Genomic DNA, 12,863 nt, shown 5'->3' with positions numbered 1-12,863 from the left:
ACCCGCACGGCCCTCCCGGGCACACAGAGCCCCCAGCCCGGACCCCCAGGTTTGTCCCCGCAGACCCCCGGGGCTCCTGTGGCCCAGCAGAGCCCCCCCAGATCTGTGTAGTCACCCCGCGGAACCCCCCCGCCCCCGGGCTCCTTCACACCCCAGCGGGTTTTATCCGATGGGTTTTTGGGGTTTCACATCTCGGCAGCCCCCGGCGCTGGTGTGGGATGGCAGCTCGGGGTCCCTCTGGATGTCCCCAGGATGTGACACCCCCGGGATGCTGCCAGCAGAGCCTGGGGGGGCTCGGGGGTCTCTCCAAAACACCCCATGGACAATCCAAGCCGCAGCACCTCCGCCCTAAAACACGAACCGGCTCATCCCAAACCTTCTCCCCTTATAAAACCCCATCCCTGCGAGCCGCGGGGACACCGGGGGATGCTCGTCACCCGCCCACGCCACCCCCAGCCCCGGCGGTGCGAAGGCCGGGGGGCAGCGGGGGGCTCCGGCCGCGCTGGCTGCTCCTGGCCCCGCTCCCAGTTCGCTTTGGGGACTGTTGATCTTGGCTCCGGGGCCGCGTTGCTCCATCGGACAGCTGGTTAATGTGTAGTGACGGCTGCTCCGCTCTGCCCCGGACCGTTGATCCCGGCCCCGAGCTCTTATCGGAGCCCAGCGGCGGCGGGGACGAGCCGGGAGCGGCCGTGCGGGGCTGGGCAGGGGTGGCCATGGGCACCTTTGGGTGGGGGGTCACCTCTGCAGCCCCCCCAGAGCCTCCCCAAAATTCGGCGTGATGCTCGCCGGAGCGGGCAAAAAATAACACAGAGCTCTTCCCGCAGCACCCCCCCGGTGGGATAAGCTCTGGAAAACCGGGATGAAGGCCCGGGTTTTGGAGCTAATCCTGGAGCAGCCGGGGTTGAGTCACCGGCCCCGGAGCCCCACGGCCACGGCGCTTTCCCACGGCTCGGCAGCGGTGGGGCTGGATTTTCCCAGCGCGGCCGGTTTCACCTCCGTGGGCAGCTTTAGCAGCTCTGGAACCCTTTAGAGCCACGTCCTTTGCCCCTGGGATGCTCCTGAGGGGGCGGGTTGGGCCTGGGAGCATCCCGGAGGAAATTTGGGATGAGGCCATGGAGATGCCACTGGATGATGATGATGATGTCCCCAACCTGTGCCTTTCTTGCAAAAGCGCCACGCTGGGGATTCATGCCGTGGGAGAGCGAGATCAGAGCAGGGCTCAGGGCTCAGCACCCGCCCCAAACTGTCCCCGCCAGCTCCAGGCAGGGGTTTGGCCACATTTTTCACTCCATCCTTGTGCAACTTTGTCCCAGGTGCCCGGGAGGGGACGGGCAGAGCCGCACGCACACACGGAGAGGAGAGAAAAAAAAAATCCAGGGATAAAAAAAAAAAAACCTCAAACGCTTCCCAATCCGCCGGGAATGACCCGCGGAGCGAGAGGCCCCGGGAGCTGCTCGCTGTTGTCCCCGTGCTCCCGAATACCAGAGATTCCAGCCCTAAGCCGGCGGCCCAGACCTGCGGGGCAGGATTAGCCGGTGCCCTCCGGCTGCTCCCGGCTGCCACGGCGAAAACCCCGGCGAGAGAAAGAGAAGAAAAGAGAAAAAAAAAAAAACCCCAAAACCTCTCTTGGGAATTTTCTTTAATTTTTTTTTCTAATTTTTTTTTTTTTTTTTTTTTTTTTTTTTTTGGTCCTAATTAGAAGGGAGCGCTGACAGCGGTTGGTGGCTGCAGAGGCTCCGGGATAATTACAGCTCCTGGTTTCCACCCCGTCCGTTTGTCCCCGGGCCCTTCTCCAGTCTGGCACTACAGGAGAGCCCGGTTTGGCCGGCACAAACCCGGTTTGGCTTTCCCCCTCGGCTTTCTCCGTGGAGCCTCGCTCTTTCTCTCTTTCTCTCTTTCTTTCTATTCTTTTTTTATTATGATTATTTTTCCTTTTTTTTTTTTTTTTTTTTTTTCTGCATTCCTGCTGACAGCAGCATCTATCCCCTCCCAGCACCTTCCCGTGCGGAGCAGCTCCTGCGAAAAGCGCCCGGAGCTTTTTGGCCAGCACAAGCCCCGCGGCCCCCGAGCCCCTCCTTTGGGCGCCCAGGAGCGCACCCAGTGACCCCGAGGCCACCCGCGATTGGAATTAAAGCTCGGAGGAGACAATCCCCTCCTCTCCTCTCCCGCGGAGCCCGGCAGCTCTGCTCCAGGAATAGTTTTATCCCGCCCCTGACCTTCCCCGTGCCTCTGCCAGGGACAGTCACCCGCGGTGCCAAGGGGACAGGGGACAGCGATTTTTGTCCTCCTCACAGCACCACGGCACAGTTGGTTTGTCCGAGGTGGCCTCGGCGTGTCCCCAAGTGTGGCACGGCCGGGCCGAGTTCAATCCTGGGCTGCAAATCCCCATCCGGAGCCTCCTGTCCGAACCGTGGGCATTCCATAAAATCCCCGAACATTCCCTGGAGCGGGATGTCCCCTCAGCCCGCAGCCTGCCCCGTGTCCCCCTGTCCCCGTGTCCCGTATCCCGTATCCCATATCCCCGTATCCCCATGGCCCCGTATCCCCATGTCCCCCTGTCCCCATGTCCGGTGTCCCCATGTCCCCATGTCCCTATGTCCCCCATGTCCCCATGTCCCCGTGTCCCCATTTCCCCATATCCCCATGTCCCGTGTCCCCATGTCCCCCTATCCCCATGTCCCCCTGTCCCCGTGTCCCCATATCCCCATATCCCCGTATCCCCATGTCCCCGTGTCCCGTGTCCCCGTATCCCCATATCCCCATGTCCCCATGTCCCCCTGTCCCGTGTCCCCATATCCCCATGTCCTCATGTCCCCGTGTCCCCCTGTCCCGTATCCCCGTGTCCCCATGTCCCGTGTCCCCATATCCCCGTGTCCCCATATCCCCATATCCCCATGTCCCCATGTCCCCATGTCCTCATGTCCCCGTGTCCCCATATCCCCATATCCCCATGTCCCGTGTCCCCATGTCCCCGTGTCCCCATGTCCCCATATCCCCATGTCCCGTGTCCCCATGTCCCGTGTCCCCATGTCCCCGTGTCCCCATGTCCCCATGTCCTCCTATCCCCATATCCCCATGTCCCCATATCCCCATGTCCCCATATCCCCGTGTCCCGTGTCCCCGTGTCCCGTGTCCCGCCGAGGCGCTGTGAGCTGGCAGGACGGAGCAGGGCGGCAGCTGCCCGAACCCCCCGCGCGGCTCCAGCTGTTTCCAGCTGTTTCCAGCTGTTCCCTTGTCTCCCTTGCCCTCCGCGGGGCTCTGCAGCACAATGCGGCCCCGCGGCAGCCCCGGATGAACCCGGGCTCGGGCAGCGCTGGGTTTGTTTTTTTTTTATTCTTTTTTTGATTTTTTGGTTGTTTTTTTTTTTTTTTGGTGACGAAGTGCTGAGAGCTGTCTGTACTTTCTCCCTCGCCCCGGTTTGTGCCGCCGGCTCCTCCAGGTCTCAGTGAATCCCAGTTCCCTCCCTGGAATCCCTTCCAGGAATTCCCTTCCTGGAACTCTTTCTTCCCTCTCGAACCCTTTCTCCCCTCTCGAACCCTTTCTTCCCTCTCGAACCCTTTCTTCCCTCTCGAACCCTTTCTCCCCTCTCGAACCCTTTCTTCCCTCTCGAACCCTTTCTCCCCTCTCGAACCCTTTCTCCCCTCTCGAACCCTTTCTTCCCTCTCTCTCCGCCTCGAATCCCATTCCTCAACTCAAATCCCGCCTCCCCTCTCCCGAATTCCTGCTCCTTCCCTCAAATCCCTGCCTTGAGTCTCTACTCCCCTCCTCAAATCCCTTTTCCCATCCTCACATCCCTTTTCCTCCCTGAAATTCCCCGTTCCCTCCTCGAATCCCTGCTGCCTACCTCGAGTCCAACTCCCCTCCTCAAATCGCTGCTCCCTCCCTTTGCTCCCTGGCTCAGCACTAAGTTATTTTTTTTTTAACAGCGAAGTAGCACTTTTAACAAAAAATAAATCTCGTCGGGGAAGGAATGGGATTAAAGAAAAAAAAATCAATCTCGGTTTCCAGCGGTGGAAGGTTAAGAATGATTCCCAGCCTCCTCCTTCAATCGAGGGTGGATTGTGGCACCCCCAAAGCCTTCACAGCCCTTTTGGGAGGCTGAGGTTAATTAAATCCATATTTAACACCCAGTGGGTGAATTCCTGGATCCAAACTCCAGAGCGTTTGGGGGCTGTGGCTGCCATCCCAAACGCTGGGTGCAGGAAAAGCTGCTGGAATTTTTTTTTTTTTTTTTTTTTTTTTTTTTTTTTTTTTTTTTCCTTGATTGTGGATTTTTTGGCCTCAAAGGGCTGCAGGATCTTGGGGTCTTCGTGCCCAAAAAATTCAGATTTTTTTTTTTTCCAAAAATGTATAGGATGTGAACCTGGCCACAAAAGGTTTTCCTGGGAGTCCTGCAACAGCCAGGATTGACCTGGATGCTGCATTTGAAGCATGAGGAAGAAAAGGAGGAGGAGGAGGAGGAGGAGGAGGAGGAGGAGGAGGAGGAAGAAAGCGGTTATAGGCTCAGGGTGGGGAGAAAACCAAGCCCACGCTGCTGCCTGGACAAACCTGGTGGACAAGACATTCCATTTCTGCGGCAAAACCCGAGAGGTTTTTCTCTGATTTCACCGATTTTCATGCCGGAGGTTGGCTGACAGCCGCAGCCCGAGCTCTGCTGCCTTCTCTGGGGGGCACAGGAGCGGCCGAATCCCTGGAGAAAGGGACCTGTGTCCTCCAGACACGAGGGACAGGCGCTGCCCGGGGCCGAGGGGTGCTCAGAGGGCTGCATGGGATAACCCCGGTCTGCACTGGTTTGGGGTCTGCTGGGGAAAGGGAGAAAATTGAAATAATAATAATAATAAAATTGAAATGCAGAGAATAAAGAGGGAAATGGGCGTTGGCTCAATGACGGGGGCACCATTCTGGCTCTGTCCCCGCATCTGAGTGCACTGGGAGACCCTGGAGCTGCCGTCCCCCCAAACTGGGAGTACTGGGATGGCCCATTAATGGGATGCCCGTGCCACTGTCACCCCTAAAACAGGAGCCCCTCATTAACTGGGTGCCAATCCAGTTAATTAACGGGGTGCCAATCCCCACCCAGGCCAGGCGACCCCAATTAATCCCCATTACCGGGGCTCACCGGGATCCCCCATTAACACACACACCGGGATCCCCATTAACACACACACCGGGATCCCCATTCCCGGGGCACACCGGGATCCCCATTCACACCGGGATCCCCATTAACACACACACCGGGATCCCCATTCCCGGGGCACACCGGGATCCCCATTCACACCGGGATCCCCATTAACACACACACCGGGATCCCCATTCCCGGGGCACACCGGGATCCCCATTAACACACACACCGGGATCCCCATTCCCGGGGCCCACCGTGATCCCCATTCACACCGGGATCCCCGTTCCCGGGGCACACCGGGATCCCCATTAACACACACACCAGGATCCCCGTTCCCGGGGCTCACCAGGATCCCCATTAACACACACACCGGGATCCCCATTCACACCGGGATCCCCATTAACACACACACACCGGGATCCCCGTTAACACACACACACCGGGATCCCCATTCACACCGGGATCCCCGTTCCCGGGGCTCACCAGGATCCCCATTAACACACACACCGGGATCCCCATTCACACCGGGATCCCCATTAACACACACACACCGGGATCCCCGTTAACACACACACACCGGGATCCCCATTCACACCGGGATCCCCGTTCCCGGGGCTCACCAGGATCCCCATTAACACACACACACCGGGATCCCCATTCACACCGGGATCCCCGTTCCCGGGGCTCACCGGGATCCCCATTCACACCGGGATCCCCGTTCCCGGGGCTCACCAGGATCCCCATTAACACACACACACACCGGGATCCCCATTCACACCGGGATCCCCGTTCCCGGGGCTCACCAGGATCCCCATTAACACACACACCGGGATCCCCATTCACACCGGGATCCCCATTAACACACACACACCGGGATCCCCGTTAACACACACACACCGGGATCCCCATTCACACCGGGATCCCCGTTCCCGGGGCTCACCAGGATCCCCATTAACACACACACACCGGGATCCCCATTCACACCGGGATCCCCGTTCCCGGGGCTCACCAGGATCCCCATTAACACACACACACCGGGATCCCCATTCACACCGGGATCCCCGTTCCCGGGGCCGCCCCGCCCGGCAGCACGGGCAGGGGGCGTGTCCCAGGGGCAGAGGCCGGGGGCGTGTCCTGACGGGGCGTGTCCCCGCGCATGCGCACTGCGCCCCGCCTCTTACGCAACTCCTCCCGCCGCCTTTCCCGCCCTCCCCCTCTCCCCCCTCCGCCTCCCCCTATCGCGCGCTACGTGCGCGGCCGCGTGGCGCCGCCGCGCGCACGCGCACGCGCCGTCCGCGTGCGTGCCTCCCTCCCTCCCTCTCTCCCTCCCTTCCCCCTCCCTCCCTTCCCTCCCTCTCCGCTCTCCGCTCTCCTCTCCCCGCGCTCCCACAACCGCGGCCGCCTCCAGTCGGGAGCGCGCGCGCGCGCCCCCGCCCCTCCCTCCTCCTCCTCCTCCTCCCTCCTTCCTCCTCATCTTCCTCCTCCTCCTCCTCCGCCGCTCCCGCCGCCGCCGCCGCCGCCGCTCGCTCCCGGTGCTGTCGGTGCGGAGCCGCCGCCGCGCGCCGCCCTTCCCGCGCCGCCCCGCCGGGGGGGGCGCAGCCCCGCCGCCGCCGCGCTCCCGCCATGCCGGAGAAGCGGCCGTTCGAGCGGCTGCCCGCCGACGTGTCCCCCCTCAACTATGGGCTCTGCCTCAAGCCGGACCTCATCGACTTCACCTTCGAGGGCAAGCTGGAGGCCGCCGTGCAGGTACGGGGGCTCCCCTTCCCCCGCCGCTGGGCCGCCACACTGCTGCTTCTTCCTCATCATCATCATCGTCATCCTCCTCTTGGCGCTCCTCCTCTGAGGGGTCCCGCCGGCCGCTCTCGGGGGACCATGGATGCTCCTCGCCCGCTGAGGGTGTTCTCTGTCCCGGCCGTGCGCTGAGGGTGGCTCCGGGGCAGGTGCAGGGAGGCCCCCGGCCTCTCCCCGCTGTGAGTTTCCCCTCAGCGCCCGTCCACAGGCGCTCCGTGAGCCCGGCTCCCTCACGGCCCTCGGGCTTACACCGGGATCCGCCCAAAGCCGCCGAGGCCCCGCGGCTCCTCCCGGGATCACCGGCATCTCCCCGGGGATGGGCCGGCGTCCCGGAGCCGCTCACCCCTCGGGGATCCCCCCGCGGTGCCCGGTTTCCCCGGTTTTCCCCGGTTTTCCCCGGGGATGGTTCGGGGTTTGGCTGGAGAAGCGTGTGCCCGGTGTGTGAGGGTAGGCCGCGGCTGTGGCACCGGGATGGGAGAGGCTGGGCCGGCCCGAAACGCCGCGGTTTGCTGCGGTTTTTTATTATTATTATTATTATTATTTAAAATTTATCCTGCGAAGCGAGAAAAAAAAAAAAAATCCTCCTGGCCGTGCTCGTGTTTCGGAGCCGGAACCAGTTCTGTGAAATCCTTCGAGTCTCTCCCAGTCACTGGCATCGGCCGCTCGGGCCGAGATTTCCCGAATTTTATCATTTTTCTATTTCCCGAATAGCTTTCACGGCTAATTTTTATTGACAGATTTTCTCTTATTTTTTATTTCTTCCTCCCCCGTTGCGATTTGAGATTGAATTCTGTTTGGGTTTTTCCTTGATTTGTTTTCTTTTTTTTTTTTTTTTTTTCCTCCTGCACATTAGATGGTTGCTCGGAGAGCTCACAAAAAAAAATATTTAAAAGGAGATTTTTTTTAAGTCTTAAGATGTGAGCTTTAAAAGGGCTGATTCAACCTGGTTTTAAAGCGAGGTAATAAACGCAAAGAGGCAATAAAACCCGCACAGGTAAAAGAGGAGGGTGAGTTTTTTCCCCCTGAGGAAGGGGACGAGGAGGAAATCTTGTGACTTTAGGGACCTTTGCAGGAACCCAAAGGAGACACGAGGAACTCGGCGTCATGTGAACAGCACGAATTTAAAAAAAAAAACAACAAAACAACAAAAAACCTTTAAGTCTCCTGCTGGATTTGATCCCGGCTCAGGGGAGGTTTTCCTTCCAACCTCGACACTTTTAATTTAATTTTATTTCTTTTTAGCCGCATTTTAGTTTAAAACCAAAAAAAAAAGGCAAAAATAATTAAAAAAAATTTTAAAAAATGCCCTGTTTTAAAAGAAATTCCCCATCCCTTCCAGCTTTAATCCCAGACACTTTTATTCCTGTGCTGGCAGCAGAGTTGCTGTTGCCCGGCCCCGTTCCAGCTGTGGGGCTGTAAATGGGATCACTGAACTCATCCAGGTTAAAAATAACCCCCAGGGCAGGAGCAGAGCGGGATTTGGAAGCTTTTGAAGCCACTAGCTGAGGAGAGAGGAGCCTTGGGAAGTTCTTTGGGATGTAGGAATGCTCAGGGGTTCCTCTTGGTTGGTTTGTAGGGGTTTTTTTTTGGGGTTGTTTTATTTTTGGGGAGGTTTTTTTGGGGTATCCTGGATTCTTGGAGCAGCAGGTTTTAGCTGGAGGTGTGGGATCTTGAGTTTCTTCACCAGCACTGGAGGCATGAGCTGAGGAAAAGCAATGAAAACTCCACAGGTTCTTCAGGCTGTAAAAAAAACAACCCAAAAAACTCTTATTCATGTTCAGGAGGAGCTGCTCTGGTGTCCCCACAGGAGAGAGGAGAGGAAAAAAAAATGAAATAAAAAGCTCAACCAGAAAAAAAACCCAAAAAACCCTTATTCACATTCTGGAGGAGCTCCTCTTGTGTCCTCACTGGAGAGAAAAAAAAATGGAATAAAAAACTCAACAAAAAAACCCCAAAAATCTTTATTCACATCCCAGAGGAGCTGCTCTGGTGTCCCCACAGGAGAGAGGAGACAGAAAAAAAAATTTAAATAAAAAACCCCAAAACCCCTTATTCACATCCTGGAGGAGCTCCTCTGGTATCCCCACAGGAGAGAGAGGAAAAAAAAAAACCCTAAATAAAAAACCCAACCCAAAAAAAACCCCAAAAAACCCTTATTCACATTCTGGAGGAGCTCCTCTTGTGTCCTCACTGGAGAGAAAAAAAAATGGAATAAAAAACTCAACAAAAAAACCCCAAAAATCTTTATTCACATCCCAGAGGAGCTGCTCTGGTGTCCCCACAGGAGAGAGGAGAGAGAAAAAAAAATGAAATAAAAAACTCAACAAAATAAAACCCCAAAAACCTTTATTCACATCCCAGAGGAGCTGCTCTGGTGTCCCTACAGGAGAAAGGAGAGGAAAAAAAATGAAATAAAAAGCTCAACCAGAAAAAAAACCTAAAAAACCTTTGTTAACATCTTGGAGGAGCTGCTCTGGTGTCCCTACAGGAGAGAGAAAAAAAATTTAAATAAAAAACCCCCCAAAAATCTTTATTCACATCCTGGAGGAGCTGCTCTGGTGTCCCCACAGGAGAGAGGAGAGAGAAAAAAAATGAAATAAAACCCAAAACCCAACCCCCAAAGGAGTGAGAGCTTTTTAACCCCAAATCTGAAGAATCTCTCTTTATTTTGGCTGCCTCTGAACCCTTTGCTGAGCCCTGGGGGTGAGGGCAGGGCCGTGGAGCAGCTGGAAAAAGCTGCTTTTGGAGAATGTCCTTTTGGAGAATCTCCTTTTGGAGAATGTCCTTTTGGAGAATCCCCTTTTGGAGAATCTCCTTTTCCTCCCTGGGGCTGTCCCAAAGCACAGAGGGAAAATAAATCCCAGGGGAAAAGTCTCTGCACCTTGGTGGGGAGAGGAGTTCCCAGAGGTTTGGTGTTCATCAGGGCTGAGCAAAAATGGGAATGGTCAGGGGGTTTTAGTGAGCTGGGCTAGAAAATAATAATAATGATCAGGGTGTTTTTATTGAGTTGGTCTAGAAAAAAAAAATCAGTGTGGTTTGAGTTGGTCTAGAAAAAAAAGTCTGTATTTTTGTTGAGTTGGTCTAGAAAATAATAGTAATTGTCAGTGTGTTTTTATTGAGCTGGTCTAGAAAATAATAATGATTTTTAGTGTTTTTTTAAATTGAGTTGGTCTAGAAAATAATAATAGTTATCAGTGTGTTTTTATTGAGCTGGTCTAGAAAAAGGAGTCAGTGTGTTTTGAGTTGGTCTAGAAAAAAATCAGTGTGTTTTTATTGAGCTGGTCTAGAAAAAAAAATCAGTGTGTTTTGAGTTGGTCTAGAAAAAAAAGTCTATATTTTTGTTGAGTTGGTCTAGAAAATAATAATAATAATGATAATTTTCAGTGTGTTTTTATTGAGCTGGTCTAGAAAATAATAATGATTTTTAGTGTTTTTTTTAATTGAGTTGGTCTAGAAAATAATAATGATTTTTAGTGGTTTTTTTATTGAGCTGGTCTAGAAAATAATAATTATCGGTGGGTTTTTAGTGAGATGGTCTAGAAAATAATAATTATCAGTGTGTTTTTATTGAGTTGGTCTAGAAAATAATAATAATAATAATTTTCAGTGTGTTTTTATTGGGCTGGTCTAGAAAAAGGAGTCAGTGTGTTTTGAGTTGGTCTAGAAAAAAATCAGTGTAATTTTTATTGAGTTGGTCTAGAAAATAATAATTGTCAGGGTGTTTTTGTTGAGCTGGTTTAGAAAAAAATCAGTGTGTTTTTATTGGGCTGGTCTAGAAAAAAAATCAGTGTTTTGAGTTGGTCTAGGAAAAAAAGTGTATTTTTGTTGAGTTGGTCTAGAAAATAATAGTAATTATCAGTGTGTTTTTATTGAGCTGGTCTAGAAAATAATAATTATCAGTGGGTTTTTAGTGAGATGGTCTAGAAAAAATTAATAATTATCTGTGTTTTTATTGAGTTGGTCTAGACAAAAAGATCAGTGTATTTTTATTGAGCTGGTCTAGAAAAAAAATCAGTGTGTTTTTGTTGAGCTGGTCTAGAAAATAATAATAATGATCAGTGTGTTTTGAGTTGATCCAGAAAAAATAATAATTATCAGTGTGTTTTTATTGAGCTGGTCTAGAAAATAATAATGATTTTCAGTGTGTTTTTGTTGAGCTGGTTTAGAAAAAAATCAGTGTATTTTTGTTGAGCTGGTCTAGAAAATAATAATGATTATCAGTGTATTTTTGTTGAGTTGGTCGAGAAAAAAAAATCAGTGTATTTTTGTTGAGCTGGTCTAGAATGATTTCAGTGGTTTTTAATAATAATAATGATTTCAGTGTTTTTTAATTGAGTTGGTCTAGAAAATAATAATAATTATCAGTGTGTTTTGAGTTGATCTAGAAAAAAAATCAGTATATTTTTGTTGAGTTGGTCTAGAAAAGAATAATAATTATCAATGTGTTTTGAGTTGGTCTAGAAAAAAATAATTATCAGTGTGTTTTTATGGAGCTGGTCTAGAAAATAATAATAATTTTCAGTGTTGCTGTAAACTCACGGAGACAAAAGTGGGTTTATGTCAAAACATGAAATTATTTTGGGCTTTTTTGAGTGGGAAAATACCTGGGCTGCCTCCTCTTGAAGGTCCAGTTGTTCTTTTTTGGTTTTGTTTTGATTTTTTAATACCAATCAATACCAATTGCCATCTCCTCTGCTCCATCCCACCTGCATGATGGCAATAATTAAATGATGGCAATAATTAAATGATGGCAATTATTAAATAAACCTGACCCAAACTTCTGAAGCTTTGACACCAAAAAAACCACCAACCCCAAAAAACCAGAAAAAAACCCTTTCCAGAGGCTCCAAAATACTTTATTTGTTTTATTATTTGCCATCTTTATTTATTTTATTATTTGCCATCTTTAAGAGCAGAGTGGAATTAATGCAGGCCAAACAAACACTTGATCATTTTTTCTCCCTCCAATAACAGGATTTTTTTCCCTCTTTTTGGAGAATTTGGGGCTTTCAAACCCCAGGAAAAAAACCTAAAAAAATTAAAATACAATAAAATAAAATAAAATGTGCCAGGCTTGGCGTTGGGGCAGGCCACTCGTGTTGGCTTTAGGAGCTATAAATAACCACTGTGTGAACGTTGGCTGCTTCTGTGGCAGCTCCAGATAATCTCCAGAGGATCAAAAAAGAGGTTGGAAAAGCAGGAAAAAGGAGTGGGACCTGTTTGGTACAGGAATGATGCTGAAATCTTGATGAGTTTTCATTTCATGGCACTTAAAATGCCTTTATCTGTTTAAAGTTTTTGACTGGTTGTTCCAGTTTTTTTTTTTTTTTTCTTTTTTTTCTTTCCCAAAGAATATGATTTTGTGGTCCCATGAAGAGTTTCAGAGTCCTGTCAGTGGTGTAACAGTTATATGAAGTGGTACAGGTGAAATTTATCACAGTTGAAAGCCCTCCCCCCCCCCAAAAAAAAAAGAAAAAAGGAAAAAAAGAGAAAAAAAAAAAAAAAAAAGGGAAAAAGAAAAGGGAAAAAAGATAAGAAAAAAAGAAAAGGGAAAGAAAAAGAAAAGGGAAAAAAGAAAAAAAAAAGAAAAGGGAAAAAAAGGAAAAAAAGAGAAGGGAAAAAAAGAAGAAAAAGGAAAAAAAGAAAAAAGAAAAAAGAAAAGAAAAAAAGAAAAGGGGAAAAAAGAAAAGAGAAAAGGAAAAAAGAAAAAAGGGAAAAGGAAGAAAGAAAAAAGAAAAGGGAAAAGGAAGAAAGAAAAAAGAAAAGGGAAAAAAGGAAGAAAGAAAAAAGAAAAAAAGAAAAGGGGAAAAAAGGAAAAAAGAAAAGGAAAAAAGAAAAGGGAAAAAAGGAAAAAAGAAAAGGGAAAAGGAAAAAAGGAAAAAAAAAAAGAAAAAACAAAAGGGAAAAAAGGAAAAAAGAAAAGGGGAAAAACCCCCAAAAAAACCAAAAA

General features: G+C 50.7%; 1 protein-coding gene across 1 annotated transcript in view; it reads left to right on the top strand.

The window, feature by feature from the left end:
* Positions 1-6,690: 6,690 nt before the first annotated feature.
* The window catches only part of LOC136374709 (puromycin-sensitive aminopeptidase-like protein), a gene marked incomplete at its 3' end in the record, with an annotated part of 29,764 nt that continues 23,591 nt past the window's right edge, over positions 6,691-12,863 (top strand). Inside the window, exon 1 of the mRNA XM_066340100.1 lies at positions 6,691-6,868. Within this exon, the coding sequence (XP_066196197.1) occupies positions 6,746-6,868 (123 nt within the window). The remainder of the gene's footprint in view (positions 6,869-12,863) is intronic.

This window comes from Sylvia atricapilla, unplaced genomic scaffold (genome assembly GCF_009819655.1).
Source record: "Sylvia atricapilla isolate bSylAtr1 unplaced genomic scaffold, bSylAtr1.pri scaffold_106_arrow_ctg1, whole genome shotgun sequence".
NCBI classification, from domain to species: Eukaryota; Metazoa; Chordata; class Aves; order Passeriformes; family Sylviidae; genus Sylvia; species Sylvia atricapilla.
Note: the sequence above shows the minus strand (reverse complement) of the source record. Positions and strands in the feature narration are given on the sequence as shown.